Source organism: Ranitomeya variabilis, chromosome 5, assembly GCF_051348905.1.
Source record: "Ranitomeya variabilis isolate aRanVar5 chromosome 5, aRanVar5.hap1, whole genome shotgun sequence".
NCBI lineage: Eukaryota > Metazoa > Chordata > Amphibia > Anura > Dendrobatidae > Ranitomeya > Ranitomeya variabilis.
Window position 1 is genome coordinate 28685127 of NC_135236.1, and position 22889 is coordinate 28708015.

The following is a 22889-nucleotide window of genomic DNA, read 5'->3' on the forward strand; positions in this document are numbered from 1 at the left end:
GAGAGCTTCTCGTAGGATTGCTAGAGATGCAAATCAGAACCCCAGCTTGACTGCAAAAGATCCTCAGAAAGATAAGCAGACTCTGGAGTTGTGGTGCATTGCTTTACTGCACAAATATGGCCTTCATGGAAGAGTCATCAGAAGAAAACCTCTCCTACATCCTGACCAGTTCCCTGACCAGTCTGAACATCATTGAAAATCTGGTGCTAGACTTCAGAGGATGTAAGATGACCCAAGAGTCTCACAGAACTGGAGGACTTCTCCAAGGGAGAATGGATGAAAATCCCTCAAACAAGAACTGAAAGACTCTTGTATGGCTACAAAAAGCATTTACAAGCTGTGATAGTTTCAAAACGGGGTGCTGCTAGGTACTAACGAAGCAGGGTGCCCAAACTTTGGCATTGGTGAATTTTCCTTTTTAAAACGTAAAAGATGAAAATATATATATTTTTTTACTTTTCCTAAAATACAAAGTATACAATAACAGTAATACTGACCAAGGGTGCCCAAACTTTTACATCCCACTGCAAGGGCCCAATCTTTTCCTGACTCCTCAACTCTTCATGGTCATCGAACCAGACCCTTGTGGCATCACTGAGCTCGCAGGACCACAAGGATTGTGGATAGCCATAGACCCATCACTCTTTAGGGACCATGACGTTTTGGATTTACTAAACTGGTTCCGATGTGTGTATGTGGTTGATCCCTTTAACCTAACCCAGGATGGAAGACTGAAGATGCAATAAAGATGCAATAAATCTATTACAGCTAATTGACAATTTAATTTCCTTACTGAATTTTTGACATTTCTTGTCTTGGCTGTTGACACTCGGTGGCAATACGTTATCCATCCAGGTGTTCAAGCGCTCAGGCAAAACTGTCCTATCTCTGAAATATTATTAATAGGAGCAGACCCTGAGCTGTATATGCAGTAAATCTATAGACTTTGGACGCCAGGTGATCCGAGGCCGCACATTCAATATTTGCAGAACAGCCTGGATGTTCAGCTCTACCCCAGAAGGTGAAGCAGTCCTAATTTTCTGATGTAGTCATCACAGATTACCCTCTAACAAGAGGTTCATGTGCTGAGAACCCCACTGTTCCTGGTCAGTCGTGTCCATACTCAACCCGACACCCAATACCATTGGTATCGGCAATGTGAATTGTGACCTCCATGGTTGAAGACAGGCAACTTCAAGATGGTCCTCTTATCCACTTTGGTTACGTGACATTGTTTCCTTCATCTCCAAGATGTAAGGAGCTCTTCTCTTGGCACTGTCCGGGGATCTCCATAGCACAGCTTGTAGGATCCAATCTTTTTTTCTAGTGAACTGGCTTAGATAAAATCTTGACTACTGGATCATTCAATCTTACAGCAAAATTGAACATATCTTGGTGTTAAACTTGACTTGACATTTCCACTCGTAGGCAGCAGAGATGAGCGGATTTGCCAACATTTTAATTCACCTGCTCATACGGATTGTCTTAGGAAATCCCATTTGCAGGAAAGTTATTCTCAGCAAATTGTACCGCTGACCCCGCCGGTCCTCACCGCATCTTCTTATCATTACCGTGAGCGATGAATCTTAAGGCCTCTGGCATTAGGCTAGGACTTCTCGCTCTAATGAGCTCCGAGACGTTTCTGCACAGTCGCGTGTAAGGTCACAACATCATGATGTCCACCATGAACTTGTGAGCACATGCATGGAATCATCCTGGACCTCAACAGACCCAGATGTCCTGAATATTCAGGAACGAGGACCAGACGGGGATCAATGGGAAGCAGAGGGTTCAGAGTGGGGAGTATAGATATATATATTTTTATTTTTTTACGTTTTGATTGCCCTTTATAATTATGTAAGCAAATTATGAAAAATTAGCATTTTAGCGAATATGAGAAGAATTAAGTCTGAGAAAAACGGTCCAAGCAGAGTAGGATTAGCTTTTCTTGGACATGGAGACAAAAAAAAAAAAGTTTCTCCACCATCTCTATTCTGTCAGCCCCTGAAAAATCAGACTGCACTCAGATGTCATCCAAGCACATTCCAAAAGAGTTGCATTGCTGATTTTGATCCGGCACTCGGATCAAAATTGGACATGTCTCCGAAATGTACGCAGCTTGGTCCGAGGAGAAAATTGGACATGTGAACAACCCCATAAAATGTCATATTTACAAATGTAAAACCTCAAACATAGCTCGTACCAGGTGGTGTGCACGAGCCCTTAATGTGCTGCTGTAGTAATAATGGAGGAGGGTGTCCGGTAGTTGTGGGGCAGAATTGCTAAATGAAGGTGTATTGGTACAGAGAAGCCTGAGGGAAGAGGAAGCACAAGGAATGTGGAGAAGTGTGAGACATTCTATCAGCCATGTGCTGCACAGGTACAATGTATCAGTGCCCTCCAGAGCCCAGGATCAGCCATAGGTGTGGTGTAACAGAATGCGAGGAGGAGCTGCGGGGTTACACACCTCACATAGCTGCTGGGAACATCAGAACATCTCTGCTGGCTCCGCACCATAGCAGATCTGTACTGGCTCTGCACCACAGCTGATCATTTGGGGAGTCAATGAATTTGGGGCTTTGAGGGACTGAAGAACAAGGTGGCGTAGCGAACGAAGGATCAAAAGGGCTAAAAGGGTTAGTGTTACCGAAGTGAGAGGAAGAGGTCAGAGGAGCAGAGAACAGATCAATAGTGGTCAAAGCCAAAGAGCAGAAGAAGTGGTCGGCATCTGGCAGTGTGGACAGTAGAGCCAACAGAGCGACACCACCAGTAAAACAATCCTTCGCCAACTCATTCTCTACCACCACCACCACCCATCGAGATGTCTGCCATCGTGGAGACAGTAGGCTTCTTCTTCGGAGTCACAGGCTCGGTCATGTTGGGGATCACTCTCTTCAATGCCAACTGGCGGGTGTCCTCGGTAGAAGGGAACGTCATCACCACGTCCACCTTGTTCGAGAACTTGTGGATGAGCTGTGCCACCGACTCCACCGGAGTGTACAACTGTCGTGACTTCCCCTCCTTGCTGGCGCTCTCCGGTGAGTTGGTGTGGGGATTGGAGGTTCGGGGGGGTCGGCTGTGGTGTAGGAGTAGGTCAGTGATGGAGAGTTTGGTGGACACTGATGGTTAAGGAGGTCGGGAAGCGATGTAGACGGGGAGATTGGGGATGAGGTTGGGATCCGGGAGTTATGGATGGTAACGATTATCTGGACAAAAGAACGAGGACATTCCAGGTTTAAGGGTCTTTTATGGCTAAGGACGAGAATGAGGAGGTAAAGAAGGAGGACGAGGAGGAGAAGCATTGACAGAGGGAGAAACAGGACATAAGGGAAAAACTGCAGGAGAAACTAAAATATAGAGGAGACCATAAAGATGACATATGGTGGGGGAACGGGGGAGGAGGTGATGGAGGTCACAGATGGAGAGGACCCAAATGATGGACCGTGGAGAACTAAGACTGGAGGGAAAGTAATGAGGCACCAGGTGGACGGGAGACCAGCTATACTGTAAGAGTAGTGTAAGGAGACAGTCAGCAGGCAGGTTACCTCTCTATATTATAAAGTGTAGTATAATAATAATTATAATAATAATAATAATTTTTATTTATATAGCGCCAACATATTCCGCAGCACTTTACAATTAAACGGGGACATGTACAAACAATAAATTCAGTACAGGTTAAGACAATTTAAACAGTGACATTAGAGGTGAGGTCCCTGCTCGCAAGCTTACAATCTACAAGGAAGTGGGGGGGGCACAATAGGTGAAAAGTGCTTGTTATTTCAGGTCTGGCAATTAGAATACATAGGGATTATAGTATATAATATATAGTATAATGAGGCCTTCAGCAGGTAGGCTATTTCTGTATACTGTAAGAGTAGTGTAAGCAGACAGTCAGCAGGTAGGTTACCTCTGTATAGTGTATGTACAGTGTAATGAGACAGTCAGCAGGTAGGATACCTCAGTATATACACTATAATGAGACAGTCAGCAGGTAGGTTACCTCTGTATAGTGTATGTACAGTGTAATGAGACAGTCAGCAGGTAGGATACCTCTGTATAGTGTATGTACAGTGTAATGAGACAGTCAGCAGGTAGGATACCTCTGTATAGTGTATGTACAGTGTAATGAGACAGTCAGCAGGTAGGATACCTCTGTATAGTGTATGTACAGTGTAATGAGACAGTCAGCAGGTAGGTTACCTCTGTATAGTGTATGTACACTATAATGAGACAGTCAGCAGGTAGGATACCTCTGTATAGTGTATGTACACTATAATGAGACAGTCAGCAGGTAGGTTACCTCTGTATAGTGTATGTACACTATAATGAGACAGTCAGCAGGTAGGATACCTCTGTATAGTGTATGTACACTATAATGAGACAGTCAGCAGGTAGGTTACCTCTGTATAGTGTATGTACAGTGTAATGAGACAGTCAGCAGGTAGGATACCTCTGTATAGTGTATGTACACTATAATGAGACAGTCAGCAGGTAGGTTACCTCTGTATAGTGTATGTACAGTGTAATGAGACAGTCAGCAGGTAGGATACCTCTGTATAGTGTATGTACAGTGTAATGAGACAGTCAGCAGGTAGGTTACCTCTGTATAGTGTATGTACACTATAATGAGACAGTCAGCAGGTAGGTTACCTCTGTATACTGTATGTACAGTGTAATGAGACAGTCAGCAGGTAGGTTACCTCTGTATAGTGTATGTACACTATAATGAGACAGTCAGCAGGTAGGTTACCTCTGTATAGTGTATGTACAGTGTAATGAGACAGTCAGCAGGTAGGTTACCTCTGTATAGTGTATGTACAGTGTAATGAGACAGTCAGCAGGTAGGTTACCTCTGTATAGTGTATGTACACTATAATGAGACAGTCAGCAGGTAGGTTACCTCTGTATAGTGTATGTACAGTGTAATGAGACAGTCAGCAGGTAGGTTACCTCTGTATAGTGTATGTACACTATAATGAGACAGTCAGCAGGTAGGATACCTCTGTATAGTGTATGTACAGTGTAATGAGACAGTCAGCAGGTAGGTTACCTCTGTATAGTGTATGTACAGTGTAATGAGACAGTCAGCAGGTAGGTTACCTCTGTATAGTGTATGTACACTATAATGAGACAGTCAGCAGGTAGGTTACCTCTGTATACTGTATGTACAGTGTAATGAGACAGTCAGCAGGTAGGATACCTCTGTATAGTGTATGTACACTATAATGAGACAGTCAGCAGGTAGGTTACCTCTGTATAGTGTATGTACAGTGTAATGAGACAGTCAGCAGGTAGGTTACCTCTGTATAGTGTATGTACACTATAATGAGACAGTCAGCAGGTAGGTTACCTCTGTATAGTGTATGTACACTATAATGAGACAGTCAGCAGGTAGGTTACCTCTGTATAGTGTATGTACAGTGTAATGAGACAGTCAGCAGGTAGGTTACCTCTGTATAGTGTATGTACAGTGTAATGAGACAGTCAGCAGGTAGGTTACCTCTGTATAGTGTATGTACACTATAATGAGACAGTCAGCAGGTAGGTTACCTCTGTATAGTGTATGTACAGTGTAATGAGACAGTCAGCAGGTAGGTTACCTCTGTATAGTGTATGTACACTATAATGAGACAGTCAGCAGGTAGGATACCTCTGTATAGTGTATGTACAGTGTAATGAGACAGTCAGCAGGTAGGTTACCTCTGTATAGTGTATGTACAGTGTAATGAGACAGTCAGCAGGTAGGTTACCTCTGTATAGTGTATGTACACTATAATGAGACAGTCAGCAGGTAGGTTACCTCTGTATACTGTATGTACAGTGTAATGAGACAGTCAGCAGGTAGGATACCTCTGTATAGTGTATGTACACTATAATGAGACAGTCAGCAGGTAGGTTACCTCTGTATAGTGTATGTACAGTGTAATGAGACAGTCAGCAGGTAGGTTACCTCTGTATAGTGTATGTACACTATAATGAGACAGTCAGCAGGTAGGTTACCTCTGTATAGTGTATGTACACTATAATGAGACAGTCAGCAGGTAGGTTACCTCTGTATAGTGTATGTACAGTGTAATGAGACAGTCAGCAGGTAGGATACCTCTGTATAGTGTATGTACACTATAATGAGACAGTCAGCAGGTAGGTTACCTCTGTATAGTGTATGTACAGTGTAATGAGACAGTCAGCAGGTAGGTTACCTCTGTATAGTGTATGTACACTATAATGAGACAGTCAGCAGGTAGGATACCTCTGTATAGTGTATGTACAGTGTAATGAGACAGTCAGCAGGTAGGTTACCTCTGTATAGTGTATGTACACTATAATGAGACAGTCAGCAGGTAGGATACCTCTGTATAGTGTATGTACAGTGTAATGAGACAGTCAGCAGGTAGGATACCTCTGTATAGTGTATGTACACTATAATGAGACAGTCAGCAGGTAGGATACCTCTGTATAGTGTATGTACAGTGTAATGAGACAGTCAGCAGGTAGGTTACCTCTGTATAGTGTATGTACAGTGTAATGAGACAGTCAGCAGGTAGGATACCTCTGTATAGTGTATGTACAGTGTAATGAGACAGTCAGCAGGTAGGATACCTCTGTATAGTGTATGTACAGTGTAATGAGACAGTCAGCAGGTAGGTTACCTCTGTATAGTGTATGTACACTATAATGAGACAGTCAGCAGGTAGGATACCTCTGTATAGTGTATGTACAGTGTAATGAGACAGTCAGCAGGTAGGTTACCTCTGTATAGTGTATGTACAGTGTAATGAGACAGTCAGCAGGTAGGTTACCTCTGTATATACACTATAATGAGACAGTCATCAGGTAGGATACCTCTGTATAGTGTATATACACTATAATGAGACAGTCAGCAGGTAGGATACCTCTGTATAGTGTATGTACAGTGTAATGAGACAGTCAGCAGGTAGGATACCTCTGTATATACATTATAATGAGACAGTCAGCAGGTAGGTTACCTCTGTATAGTGTATATACACTATAATGAGACAGTCATCAGGTAGGATACCTCTGTATATACATTATAATGAGACAGTCATCAGGTAGGTTACCTCTGTATAGTGTATGTACAGTGTAATGAGACAGTCAGCAGCTAGGATACCTCAGTATATACACTATAATGAGACAGTCATCAGGTAGGATACCTCTGTATAGTGTATGTACACTATAATGAGACAGTCAGCAGGTAGGATACCTCTGTATAGTGTATGTACAGTGTAATGAGACAGTCAGAGGTAGGTTACCTCTGTATAGTGTATGTACAGTGTAATGAGACAGTCAGCAGGTAGGATACCTCAGTATATACACTATAATGAGACAGTCATCAGGTAGGTTACCTCTGTATAGTGTATATATATAGTGTAATAAGACAATCATCAGGTAGGTTACCTCTGTATAGTGTATGTACAGTGTAATGAGACAGTCAGCAGGTAGGATACCTCAGTATATACACTATAATGAGACAATCATCAGGTAGGATACCTCTGTATATACATTATAATGAGACAGTCATCAGGTAGGTTACCTCTGTATAGTGTATGTACAGTGTAATGAGACAGTCAGCAGCTAGGATACCTCAGTATATACACTATAATGAGACAGTCAGCAGGTAGGATACCTCTGTATAGTGTATGTACAGTGTAACGAGACAGTCAGCAGGTAGGTTGCCTCTGTATAGTGTATGTACAGTGTAATGAGACAGTCAGCAGCTAGGATACCTCAGTATATACACTATAATGAGACAGTCATCAGGTAGGATACCTCTGTATATACACTATAATGAGACAGTCAGCAGGTAGGATACCTCTGTATATACATTATAATGAGACAGTCATCAGGTAGGATACCTCTGTATATACACTATAATGAGACAGTCAGCAGGTAGGATACCTCTGTATATACACTATAATGAGACAGTCAGCAGGTAGGATACCTCTGTATATACACTATAATGAGACAGTCAGCAGGTAGGATACCTCTGTATATACATTATAATGAGACAGTCATCAGGTAGGCTATTTCTGCATACTGTATGTACAGTGTAACGAGACAGTCAGCAGGTAGGATACCTCTGTATAGTGTATGTACAGTGTAACGAGACAGTCAGCAGGTAGGTTGCCTCTGTATAGTGTATGTACAGTGTAATGAGACAGTCAGCAGGTAGGATACCTCTGTATATACATTATAATGAGACAGTCATCAGGTAGGATACCTCTGTATATACACTATAATGAGACAGTCAGCAGGTAGGATACCTCTGTATATACACTATAATGAGACAGTCAGCAGGTAGGATACCTCTGTATATACATTATAATGAGACAGTCATCAGGTAGGATACCTCTGTATATACACTATAATGAGACAGTCAGCAGGTAGGATACCTCTGTATATACACTATAATGAGACAGTCAGCAGGTAGGATACCTCTGTATATACATTATAATGAGACAGTCATCAGGTAGGATACCTCTGTATATACACTATAATGAGACAGTCAGCAGGTAGGATACCTCTGTATATACATTATAATGAGACAGTCATCAGGTAGGCTATTTCTGCATACTGTATGTACAGTGTAACGAGACAGTCAGCAGGTAGGTTGCCTCTGTATAGTGTATGTATATAGTGTAATAAGACAATCAGCAGGTAGGTTGCCTCTGTATAGTATATATATATATGTATATATATATATATATATCTATATATATATAGTGTAATAAGACAGTCAGCAGGTAGATCATCTGTATATTGTATATACAGTGTAAGGAAAAAGTCAGCAGGTAGGATACCTCTGTATATACATTATAATGAGACAGTCATCAGGTAGGCTATTTTTGTATACTGTATGTACTGTGTAATGAGACAGTCAGCAGGTAGGTTGCCTCTGTATAGTGTATATATACATATATATATAGTGTAATACGACCATCAGCAGGTTGCTCACCTGTATATTGTATATAGAGTGTAAGAAAACAGGCAACAGGTAGGTTACCTCTGTATACTGTATGTATAGTGTACGGAGACTGTCATCAGGTAGGTCACCTCTGTATACTGTGTGAATAGTGTACGGAGACTGTCATCAGGTAGGTCACCTCTGTATACTGTATGTATAGTGTAAGGAGACAGTCATCAGGTAGGTCACCTCTGTATACTGTGTGAATAGTGTAAGGAGACAGTCATCAGGTAGGTCACCTCTGTATACTGTATGTATAGTGTAAGGAGACAGTCATCAGGTAGGTCACCTCTGTATACTGTATGAATAGTGTAAGGAGACAGTCATCAGGTAGGTCACCTCTGTATACTGTGTGAATAGTGTAAGGAGACAGTCATCAGGTAGGTCACCTCTGTATACTGTATGAATAGTGTAATGAGACAGTCAGCAGGTAGGTCACCTCTGTATACTGTATGTATAGTGTAAGGAGACAGTCATCAGGTAGGTCACCTCTGTATACTGTATGAATAGTGTAAGGAGACAGTCATCAGGTAGGTCACCTCTGTATACTGTATGTATAGTGTAAGGAGACAGTCATCAGGTAGGTCACCTCTGTATACTGTGTGAATAGTGTAAGGAGACAGTCATCAGGTAGGTCACCTCTGTATACTGTATGAATAGTGTAAGGAGACAGTCATCAGGTAGGTTACCTCTGTATACTGTATGTATAGTGTAAGGAGACAGTCATCAGGTAGGTTACCTCTGTATACTGTATGTATAGTGTAAGGAGACAGTCATCAGGTAGGTCACCTCTGTATACTGTATGAATAGTGTAAGGAGACAGTCATCAGGTAGGTCACCTCTGTATACTGTATGAATAGTGTAATGAGACAGTCAGCAGGTAGGTCACCTCTGTATACTGTATGTATAGTGTAAGGAGACAGTCATCAGGTAGGTCACCTCTGTATACTGTATGAATAGTGTAAGGAGACAGTCATCAGGTAGGTTACCTCTGTATACTGTATGTATAGTGTAAGGAGACAGTCATCAGGTAGGTTACCTCTGTATACTGTATGTATAGTGTAAGGAGACAGTCATCAGGTAGGTCACCTCTGTATACTGTATGAATAGTGTAAGGAGACAGTCATCAGGTAGGTTACCTCTGTATACTGTATGTATAGTGTAAGGAGACAGTCATCAGGTAGGTCACCTCTGTATACTGTATGTATAGTGTAAGGAGACAGTCATCAGGTAGGTTACCTCTGTATACTGTATGTATAGTGTAAGGAGACAGTCATCAGGTAGGTTACCTCTGTATACTGTATGTATAGTGTAAGGAGACAGTCATCAGGTAGGTCACCTCTGTATACTGTATGAATAGTGTAAGGAGACAGTCATCAGGTAGGTCACCTCTGTATACTGTATGAATAGTGTAAGGAGACAGTCATCAGGTAGGTCACCTCTGTATACTGTATGTATAGTGTAAGGAGACAGTCATCAGGTAGGTCACCTCTGTATACTGTATGTATAGTGTAAGGAGACAGTCATCAGGTAGGTCACCTCTGTATACTGTATGAATAGTGTAAGGAGACAGTCATCAGGTAGGTCACCTCTGTATACTGTATGAATAGTGTAAGGAGACAGTCATCAGGTAGGTCACCTCTGTATACTGTATGAATAGTGTAAGGAGACAGTCATCAGGTAGGTCACCTCTGTATACTGTGTGAATAGTGTAAGGAGACAGTCATCAGGTAGGTTACCTCTGTATACTGTATGTATAGTGTACGGAGACAGTCATCAGGTAGGTCACCTCTGTATACTGTATGTATAGTGTAAGGAGACAGTCATCAGGTAGGTCACCTCTGTATACTGTATGTATAGTGTAAGGAGACAGTCATCAGGTAGGTTACCTCTGTATACTGTATGAATAGTGTAAGGAGACAGTCATCAGGTAGGTCACCTCTGTATACTGTATGTATAGTGTAAGGAGACAGTCATCAGGTAGGTCACCTCTGTATACTGTATGAATAGTGTAAGGAGACAGTCATCAGGTAGGTCACCTCTGTATACTGTATGAATAGTGTAAGGAGACAGTCATCAGGTAGGTCATCTCTGTATACTGTATGAATAGTGTAAGGAGACAGTCATCAGGTAGGTCACCTCTGTATACTGTGTGAATAGTGTAAGGAGACAGTCATCAGGTAGGTCACCTCTGTATACTGTATGTATAGTGTAAGGAGACAGTCATCAGGTAGGTCACCTCTGTATACTGTATGTATAGTGTAAGGAGACAGTCAGCAGGTAGGTCACCTCTGTATACTGTGTGAATAGTGTAAGGAGACAGTCATCAGGTAGGTCACCTCTGTATACTGTGTGAATAGTGTAAGGAGACAGTCATCAGGTAGGTCACCTCTGTATACTGTGTGAATAGTGTAAGGAGACAGTCATCAGGTAGGTCACCTCTGTATACTGTATGTATAGTGTAAGGAGACAGTCATCAGGTAGGTCACCTCTGTATACTGTATGAATAGTGTAAGGAGACAGTCATCAGGTAGGTCACCTCTGTATACTGTGTGAATAGTGTAAGGAGACAGTCATCAGGTAGGTCACCTCTGTATACTGTATGTATAGTGTAAGGAGACAGTCATCAGGTAGGTCACCTCTGTATACTGTATGAATAGTGTAAGGAGACAGTCATCAGGTAGGTCACCTCTGTATACTGTATGTATAGTGTAAGGAGACAGTCATCAGGTAGGTCACCTCTGTATACTGTGTGAATAGTGTAAGGAGACAGTCATCAGGTAGGTCACCTCTGTATACTGTATGTATAGTGTAAGGAGACAGTCATCAGGTAGGTCACCTCTGTATACTGTATGAATAGTGTAAGGAGACAGTCATCAGGTAGGTCACCTCTGTATACTGTATGAATAGTGTAAGGAGACAGTCATCAGGTAGGTCATCTCTGTATACTGTATGAATAGTGTAAGGAGACAGTCATCAGGTAGGTCACCTCTGTATACTGTGTGAATAGTGTAAGGAGACAGTCATCAGGTAGGTCACCTCTGTATACTGTATGTATAGTGTAAGGAGACAGTCATCAGGTAGGTCACCTCTGTATACTGTATGTATAGTGTAAGGAGACAGTCAGCAGGTAGGTCACCTCTGTATACTGTATGAATAGTGTAAGGAGACAGTCATCAGGTAGGTCATCTCTGTATACTGTATGAATAGTGTAAGGAGACAGTCATCAGGTAGGTCACCTCTGTATACTGTGTGAATAGTGTAAGGAGACAGTCATCAGGTAGGTTACCTCTGTATACTGTATGTATAGTGTAAGGAGACAGTCATCAGGTAGGTCACCTCTGTATACTGTATGTATAGTGTAAGGAGACAGTCATCAGGTAGGTCACCTCTGTATACTGTATGTATAGTGTAAGGAGACAGTCATCAGGTAGGTCACCTCTGTATACTGTATGTATAGTGTAAGGAGACAGTCATCAGGTAGGTCACCTCTGTATACTGTATGTATAGTGTAAGGAGACAGTCATCAGGTAGGTCACCTCTGTATACTGTGTGAATAGTGTAAGGAGACAGTCATCAGGTAGGTCACCTCTGTATACTGTGTGAATAGTGTAAGGAGACAGTCATCAGGTAGGTCACCTCTGTATACTGTATGTAAATTGTAATAAGACAATCATCAGGTAGGTCACCTCTGTATACTGTATGAATAGTGTAAGGAGACAGTCATCAGGTAGGTCACCTCTGTATACTGTGTGAATAGTGTAAGGAGACAGTCATCAGGTAGGTCACCTCTGTATACTGTATGAATAGTGTAAGGAGACAGTCATCAGGTAGGTCACCTCTGTATACTGTATGTATAGTGTAAGGAGACAGTCATCAGGTAGGTCACCTCTGTATACTGTATGAATAGTGTAAGGAGACAGTCATCAGGTAGGTCACCTCTGTATACTGTGTGAATAGTGTAAGGAGACAGTCATCAGGTAGGTCACCTCTGTATACTGTGTGAATAGTGTAAGGAGACAGTCATCAGGTAGGTCACCTCTGTATACTGTATGTATAGTGTAAGGAGACAGTCAGCAGGTAGGTCACCTCTGTATACTGTATGAATAGTGTAAGGAGACAGTCATCAGGTAGGTCACCTCTGTATACTGTATGAATAGTGTAAGGAGACAGTCATCAGGTAGGTTACCTCTGTATACTGTATGTATAGTGTAAGGAGACAGTCATCAGGTAGGTCACCTCTGTATACTGTATGAATAGTGTAAGGAGACAGTCATCAGGTAGGTCACCTCTGTATACTGTATGTATAGTGTAAGGAGACAGTCATCAGGTAGGTCACCTCTGTATACTGTATGTATAGTGTAAGGAGACAGTCATCAGGTAGGTCACCTCTGTATACTGTATGTATAGTGTAAGGAGACAGTCATCAGGTAGGTCACCTCTGTATACTGTATGTATAGTGTAAGGAGACAGTCATCAGGTAGGTCACCTCTGTATACTGTATGTATAGTGTAAGGAGACAGTCATCAGGTAGGTCACCTCTGTATACTGTATGAATAGTGTAAGGAGACAGTCATCAGGTAGGTTACCTCTGTATACTGTATGAATAGTGTAAGGAGACAGTCAGCAGGTAGGTCACCTCTGTATACTGTATGAATAGTGTAAGGAGACAGTCATCAGGTAGGTCACCTCTGTATACTGTATGAATAGTGTAAGGAGACAGTCATCAGGTAGGTCACCTCTGTATACTGTATGAATAGTGTACGGAGACAGTCATCAGGTAGGTTACCTCTGTATACTGTATGAATAGTGTAAGGAGACAGTCATCAGGTAGGTCACCTCTGTATACTGTGTGAATAGTGTAAGGAGACAGTCATCAGGTAGGTCATCTCTGTATACTGTATGAATAGTGTAAGGAGACAGTCATCAGGTAGGTCACCTCTGTATACTGTATGTAAATTGTAATAAGACAATCATCAGGTAGGTCGCCTCTGTATTCTGTATGTAAATTGTAATAAGACAATCATCAGGTAGGTCGCCTCTCCATAGTACTCGGTGTCCCTGTGACTTACTGGGTGGCCTCCTGACACTGATCTGCACATGATGGAGCCACTTCCTTCCTTCTTTGGGTAACAGTCGCTCTGATCGGACTCCTCGAAAGTAGAATGTGGTGTACAGTGCGCACACTGTCCGCAGTCACTGACGCCCCACCGTCTGCACTCCTAATATTATTATTATTATGAATCGGGGGGAGCTGACTCTTGATTACTGGGGTGGGCGATTCCGTTACTTTGTCAACTGTTCTGAATCATTCGTCACTTCTGCATCATTATGTTACTGTTCCCAGATCTCTGCTCGCTGTCAGCAACTAATAAGATTCCTGCAGGAGGAGGAAACCTGCACAGAACTAATCATTGTCACAGCAGATGGATTGTTCCATTACTACCCAGCCTGACAATCCTCTGTGAGCGAAACCTCCACAGAACTAATCATTGTCACACCAGATGGATTGTTCCATTAGTACCCAGCCTGACCATCCTCTGTGAGCGAAACCTGCACAGAACTAATCATTGTTACAGCAGATGGATTGTTCCATTACTACTAATCCTGACAATCCTCTGTGAGCGAAACCTGCACAGAACTAATCATTGTTACAGCAGATGGATTGTCCTATTAGTGCTAAGCCTGACAATCCTCTGTGAGTGAAATCTGCACAGAACTAATCATTGTCACACCAGATGGATTGTTCCATTAGTACTAAGCCTGACAATCCTCTGTGAGCGAAACCTGCACAGAACTAATCATTGTCACACCAGATGGATTGTTCCATTAGTACTAAGCCTGACAATCCTCTGTGAGTGAAATCTGCACAGAACTAATCATTGTCACACCAGATGGATTGTTCCATTAGTACTAAGCCTGACAATCCTCTGTGAGCGAAACCTGCACAGAACTAATCATTGTCACAGCAGATGGATTGTTCCATTAGTACCCAGCCTGACAATCCTCTGTGAGCGAAACCTGCACAGAACTAATCATTGTTACAGCAGATGGATTGTTCCATTAGTACTAAGCCTGACAATCCTCTGTGAGTGAAACCTGCACAGAACTAATCATTGTCACAGCAGATGGATTGTTCCATTAGTACTAAGCCTGACAATCCTCTGTGAGCGAAACCTGCACAGAACTAGTCGTTGTCACAGCCAATGGATTGTTCCATTAGTACTAAGCCTGACAATCCTCTGTGAGCGAAACCTGCACAGAACTAATCATTGTCACACCAGATGGATTGTTCCATTAGTACTAAGCCTGACAATCCTCTGTGAGCGAAACCTGCACAGAACTAGTCGTTGTCACAGCCAATGGATTGTTCCATTAGTACTAAGCCTGACAATCCTCTGTGAGCGAAACCTACACAGAACTAATCATTGTAACAGCAGATGGATTGTTCCATTAGTACTCAGCCTGACGATCCTCTGTGAGCGAAACCTGCACAGAACTAGTCATTGTCACAGCAGATGGATTGTTCCATTAGTACTAAGCCTGACAATCCTCTGTGAGCGAAACCTGCACAGAACTAGTCGTTATCACAGCCAATGGATTGTTCCATTAGTACTAAGACTGACAATCCTCTGTGAGCGAAACCTGCACAGAACTAATCATTGTCACAGCAGATGGATTGTTCCATTAGGACTAAGCCTGACAATCCTCTGTGAGCGAAACCTGCACAGAACTAGTCGTTGTCACAGCCAATGGATTGTTCCACTAGTACCCAGCCTGACAATCCTCTGTGAGCGAAACCTACACAGAACTAATCATTGTCACACCAGATGGATTGTTCCATTAGTACTAAGACTGACATTCCTCAGTGAGTGAAATCTGCACCGAACTAATCACTGTCACACGAGATGGATTGTCCTATTAGTACTAAGCCTGACCATCCTCTGTGAGCGAAACATCCACAGAACTAATCATTGTCACAGCAGATGGATTGTTCCATTAGTACCCAGCCTGACAATCCTCTGTGAGCGAAACCTGTACTGAACTAATCATTGTCACAGCAGATGGATTGTTCCATTAGTACTAAGCCTGACAATCCTCTGTGAGTGAAACCTGCACCCAACTAATCATTGTCACACCAGATGGATTGTTCTATTAGTGCTAAGCCTGACCATCCTCTGAGCGAAACCTCCACAGAACTAATCATTGTTACAGCAGATGGATTGTTCCAATAGTACCCAGCCTGACAATCCTTTGTGAGTGGAACATACGCAGAACTATTTATTGCACTCACTGTTAGTCGAAGGTTCTTCTTTATTGCGGCATACAATTATGCATCTTCATGGCACGGGGGAGTGTAGGTGGAACAGGACATGTGAGGCGAGACGACGGCCGTTTCGCGCTAGGTAATTGCGCTTCTACGGGTCTGAATCCGAGGGGAAACCACGTCAGAGAAGTAGGGGAGAAAACTCCTCCTCTCCAGCGTCATCTCCGATCGGACTGAAAAAAAGTGCAGCGTGCAAGGGTGAGTATAAAATCATTAATTAAAAACAACATCGGAAACACATTAAATTCATAAAGTTCATATTGATACTCAAACGTCAAAGGGAGTAGGGATAAATTTAGCAATCTGTTTATAATTTTCAACCTAAACATAATTTCATGCGCCCTATAGTTATTATGCTATTTCTTTGTTTAGGTGGAGCATTATCTTATCTACCAACAGGAATCTGAAAAAAAATGCCGATTTGGCACAATACTATAGCAGATTTTTTAATTAAATACAATATCTAATATGATGCTAGTGCGATTATCTCTGCTGTCATCTATTTTTCGTTTTGCCAGCATATATGAATCCAGGGGGGCCATGGGAAATGGAGGGCTGCAGGTGACTGCTATTACAAAAAAATGGACATATCTGTCCTATCGTTGAAACCGGCAGGACCAGTCGCCCTAGTTCTCATGATCCATCTGGCCTCTCGTTGTAATAGGATTTTTCCCAAATCACCTCCCTGTACGGTTGGAAACACTCTTTCTATTCCTGCAAAGGTAAGGACTGTGGGGTCACTGTGATGGCACTCTTGAATGTGGCTAATGAGCCTAGGTACCCCTTTGCCCGTTGAAATAGATTTAAAATGCTCTCTGAATCGAATATATAATTTCCTAATGGTTTTCCCTATGTAGAAACGTTTACAGGGACAATAGAGTACATATACAACGTAATCTGTTTTGCAAGAGATAAAGTGGGGAGTTTGATGCGCAATCGGGCCTACAACCAAATTCTGACCCGTTTCATGATACTGACAATACGGACAATGTCCGCACCGAAAATTTCCCTTCAAAGTGGTTTTATCCAACCAAGTTCCTTTTTTTATTTTTGTTATTCTGTTACGTACCAAAACATCTCTGATACGAGTGCTTCTTCTGGTAGATATAAGGGGTCCTGAAATGGTTTTGTTATTAAGGTCTCTATCTCTTTCTAATATGTGCCAGTGTTTACGGATGGTTGAACGTATCTCACTGTCCATAGGGCCAAACTGGAAGCAAAAAGTAAACCTGTTTTGGGAATTATTAGGGACATTGGTGTTTGTACGAGATACGGTGTTGATACGCTCGACTGCAGATTTTAATATTTTATCAGGGTATCCTCGTTCTGTAAATCTATGGAGAATCTCCTCCGATTGAATTTGGAAACTGTCCATTTTATTGTTCACTCTTTTAGCCCTCAACAGTTGGCTGTACGGAAGGGATTGTTTTATATGATTAGGATGGTAGCTGTTAAAATGTAATAGGGAGTTGGCAGATGTGGGTTTGCGGTAAATAGTGGTATTGATTTCTCCCTCCACTACCTTCACTGTTACATCTAAAAAGTCCATACTCTGATCTCCAAAATTGTGTGTAAAAGACATGCCCATCGTATTTTCGTTGTTCAAATAACTCACGAATAATTCAAATTCACTTTTTGTCCCGTCCCATACTAATATCACGTCATCTATATATCTCATGTATAATTTGATATGTTTCAAAAAGATATTTTTATGAGAATATATATAATCTTCTTCAAAGACAGCCATAAAAAGGTTGGCGAAAGTACATGCAACCGGGGTCCCCATGGCAGTCCCTGTGGTCTGTCTGTACCAATTATCAAGGAACATAAACGCATTGTGCGTCAATATAAAATTCAATCCTTCACATATAAAATCTACATATTCCGGACTCTTGTTAGTGGTGTGCAAAACCCTTCTGACAGTGTCCACACCCAGAGTCTGAGGAATATTGGTATATAGACTGACCACGTCTATGGACGCCAGGGAGAACCCCGGCTGCCAAGAAAAATTATGTATTTGTCTCAAAAAAGAATTCGTGTCTTTAAGATACGCTGGGACGCTAGTAAGTAAGGGACGTAAAAGCCAATCTATGTACTGGGACAGGGGCTCCGTGAGAGACCCTATCCCAGACACGATTGGCCTACCGGGGGGGCAGCTAGTGGACTTATGAATTTTAGGTAAGTAATACCAGTGAGGTTTGGTAGGGTAATTATTGAACAATTTCTCTGCTTTCTTTTGTGTTAAGATACCACTTTCTACTGTTTTTCTCAGAAAGGTATTCAAATTATTTTTGTATTTCAAAGTGGGGTCACCCCCTAATTTAATATATACTTTGGTATCCGATAATTGCCTTTCTGATTCTGTTAAATACGCTTCCCTGGGTATTAGAACTACAGACGGAACTACAGAGCAGATTAACGGAGAGTCAATGGACAAATTTCAATAAAAAATTAGATGCTAAGCTTATCCCTATACAAGCAGAAATCAAACAGAGGAAGAGAGATAAATTCCTCCGGGATAAGGCCGATTACGACTCTGGCACAATCTTCTCTTGGAATAAAATTAACAAAAACAACTGGAACCAAAACGGAGACAATGGAGGAAATAATTTTAAATAAAGAAAACGTAGTTTTAGAAGAAAGCGTAACCAACAAAAGAGACATGATTATTTAACGACAGAATCCGACTCAAGTTTGAGTGAAGGCTCCACTATGAATGCCGATTCTGCTAACAACAGTACTGGAGAAATTTCCACTACCGCAATCCTCCCTTTAGGAGAAAGACGCGGAGGGGGAGACGTAAACCAAAGCTCCTACCATCAACAGAAGAGGAAGTTTGTATCCTGGAGACAGGAACGACCATGAATTCTGGACTGGAAAGTTCTGTTCTCAATCTGACACAACATGAACTGACCCCGGCACAGTTATCTTTACTGTCAAAAGGCTTAAATTATTGCATCCCCAATAATTTTGATTTTGTTTCCTTTCAAATTGATTTATTTAAGTCTGTTAGAAAGATTCATCTATATAAGTATTTCCTGAATAACACCACTAATCTTGACGTGCATGAAGGGGACGAACCATGTCTCATAGGTCCGCTCGGATTTATGGCAGGTACAGGTGAGGATGTTCTGGCGGACTTTCAACAGGAGGCCGATAAGTTACTGAGTCTCACCAATTCAGAACCAATAATATCAGAGTCCATTAATCCCAAGGACATCGGCCCATTCATGGGAGGAGTTTCCTCCACATACATGCCTCCGATATCTCCCGGCAATAACATCGACCTATTTGAGACGCTAGTAATCAAAGATATAGAAGCTCTCTATTATAAAAAAGCACCTCCCAATTTGGCAGCGGACGAGAAAAAAGCACTAGATGAGATAGCAAGTTGGACCGATGTTATTATACGCCCTGCGGACAAAGGGGGCAAAACAGTTCTAATACCCAGGGAAGCGTATTTAACAGAATCAGAAAGGCAATTATCGGATACCAAAGTATATATTAAATTAGGGGGTGACCCCACTTTGAAATACAAAAATAATTTGAATACCTTTCTGAGAAAAACAGTAGAAAGTGGTATCTTAACACAAAAGAAAGCAGAGAAATTGTTCAATAATTACCCTACCAAACCTCACTGGTATTACTTACCTAAAATTCATAAGTCCACTAGCTGCCCCCCCGGTAGGCCAATCGTGTCTGGGATAGGGTCTCTCACGGAGCCCCTGTCCCAGTACATAGATTGGCTTTTACGTCCCTTACTTACTAGCGTCCCAGCGTATCTTAAAGACACGAATTCTTTTTTGAGACAAATACATAATTTTTCTTGGCAGCCGGGGTTCTCCCTGGCGTCCATAGACGTGGTCAGTCTGTATACCAATATTCCTCAGACTCTGGGTGTGGACACTGTCAGAAGGGTTTTGCACACCACTGACAAGAGTCCGGAATATGTAGATTTTATATGTGAAGGATTGAATTTTATATTGACGCACAATGCGTTTATGTTCCTTGATAATTGGTACAGACAGACCACAGGGACTGCCATGGGGACCCCGGTTGCATGTACTTTCGCCAACCTTTTTATGGCTGTCTTTGAAGAAGATTATATATATTCTCATAAAAATATCTTTTTGAAACATATCAAATTATACATGAGATATATAGATGACGTGATATTAGTATGGGACGGGACAAAAAGTGAATTTGAATTATTCGTGAGTTATTTGAACAACGAAAATACGATGGGCATGTCTTTTACACACAATTTTGGAGATCAGAGTATGGACTTTTTAGATGTAACAGTGAAGGTAGTGGAGGGAGAAATCAATACCACTATTTACCGCAAACCCACATCTGCCAACTCCCTATTACATTTTAACAGCTACCATCCTAATCATATAAAACAATCCCTTCCGTACAGCCAACTGTTGAGGGCTAAAAGAGTGAACAATAAAATGGACAGTTTCCAAATTCAATCGGAGGAGATTCTCCATAGATTTACAGAACGAGGATACCCTGATAAAATATTAAAATCTGCAGTCGAGCGTATCAACACCGTATCTCGTACAAACACCAATGTCCCTAATAATTCCCAAAACAGGTTTACTTTTTGCTTCCAGTTTGGCCCTATGGACAGTGAGATACGTTCAACCATCCGTAAACACTGGCACATATTAGAAAGAGATAGAGACCTTAATAACAAAACCATTTCAGGACCCCTTATATCTACCAGAAGAAGCACTCGTATCAGAGATGTTTTGGTACGTAACAGAATAACAAAAATAAAAAAAGGAACTTGGTTGGATAAAACCACTTTGAAGGGAAATTTTCGGTGCGGACATTGTCCGTATTGTCAGTATCATGAAACGGGTCAGAATTTGGTTGTAGGCCCGATTGCGCATCAAACTCCCCACTTTATCTCTTGCAAAACAGATTACGTTGTATATGTACTCTATTGTCCCTGTAAACGTTTCTACATAGGGAAAACCATTAGGAAATTATATATTCGATTCAGAGAGCATTTTAAATCTATTTCAACGGGCAAAGGGGTACCTAGGCTCATTAGCCACATTCAAGAGTGCCATCACAGTGACCCCACAGTCCTTACCTTTGCAGGAATAGAAAGAGTGTTTCCAACCGTACAGGGAGGTGATTTGGGAAAAATCCTATTACAACGAGAGGCCAGATGGATCATGAGAACTAGGGCGACTGGTCCTGCCGGTTTCAACGATAGGACAGATATGTCCATTTTTTTGTAATAGCAGTCACCTGCAGCCCTCCATTTCCCATGGCCCCCCTGGATTCATATATGCTGGCAAAACGAAAAATAGATGACAGCAGAGATAATCGCACTAGCATCATATTAGATATTGTATTTAATTAAAAAATCTGCTATAGTATTGTGCCAAATCGGCATTTTTTTTCAGATTCATGTTAGTAGATAAGATAATGCTCCACCTAAACAAAGAAATAGCATAATAACTATAGGGCGCATGAAATTATGTTTAGGTTGAAAATTATAAACAGATTGCTAAATTTATCCCTACTCCCTTTGACGTTTGAGTATCAATATGAACTTTATGAATTTAATGTGTTTCCGATGTTGTTTTTAATTAATGATTTTATACTCACCCTTGCACGCTGCACTTTTTTTCAGTCCGATCGGAGATGACGCTGGAGAGGAGGAGTTTTCTCCCCTACTTCTCTGACGTGGTTTCCCCTCGGATTCAGACCCGTAGAAGCGCAATTACCTAGCGCGAAACGGCCGTCGTCTCGCCTCACATGTCCTGTTCCACCTACACTCCCCCGTGCCATGAAGATGCATAATTGTATGCCGCAATAAAGAAGAACCTTCGACTAACAGTGAGTGCAGCGTTGTTCTTTTCTTTTTCACGTTTATTCTAGACTGGATTCTCCACGCTTGCACCACTGTTTAGCTATGGTCATGGACACGTAGAGAAACTCCGAAGCTGAGTTGTGCCACTTCACTTTTTTTTTTTTTTTTTTCTCATGTATAGAACTATTTATTGGCACAGCCGACGGATTGTTCCATTAGTACTAAGCCTGACAATCCTCTGTGAGCGAAACCTGCACTGAACTAATCATTGTCACAGCAGATGGATTGTTCCATTAGTACTAAGCCTGACAATCCTCTGTGAGCGATACATCCGCAGAACTAATCAATGTCACGGCCGATGAATTTTTCCATTAGTACTATGCCTGACAATCCTCTGTGAGGGAACTAATCATTATCACAACCGATGGACTGTTCCAATAGTACCCAGCCTGACAATCCTCTGTGAGCGAAACCTTAGCAGAAATAGTCTCTCTACCATCCTCATAGTTTCTTAGAAAGTCAGGTATTCTCAGCAGGATGGAGGTTCAGCCTCTGAAGCTGAAGAAGGAGACTGACCTCTTTACTAGGTGCGTGTGGAGCGCCCCCACTGCCGCAGGGCCGAGGGGTACCCGGTACCGGGCCTCTGAGTCTCTGTTCTGGGGTTGTCACGGTGGCTAGACCCGGTCCGTGACCCTGCTGAGGGGCGTCCAGTGAAAGGTGGTGCTAAATGGTGGTGATAT

General features: G+C 42.0%; 1 protein-coding gene across 2 annotated transcripts in view; it reads left to right on the top strand.

The window, feature by feature from the left end:
- Positions 1-2265: 2265 nt before the first annotated feature.
- CLDN15 (claudin 15) overlaps positions 2266-22889 on the top strand; it is a 97308-nt gene continuing 76684 nt past the window's right edge. The window contains exon 1 of one of the 2 annotated variants that reach the window (XM_077261594.1): positions 2266-3038. In XM_077261594.1, the coding sequence (XP_077117709.1) occupies positions 2822-3038 (217 nt within the window). In that variant the 5' untranslated portion in view covers positions 2266-2821. The remainder of the gene's footprint in view (positions 3039-22889) is intronic. The other variant, XM_077261595.1, reaches the window with a different exon arrangement.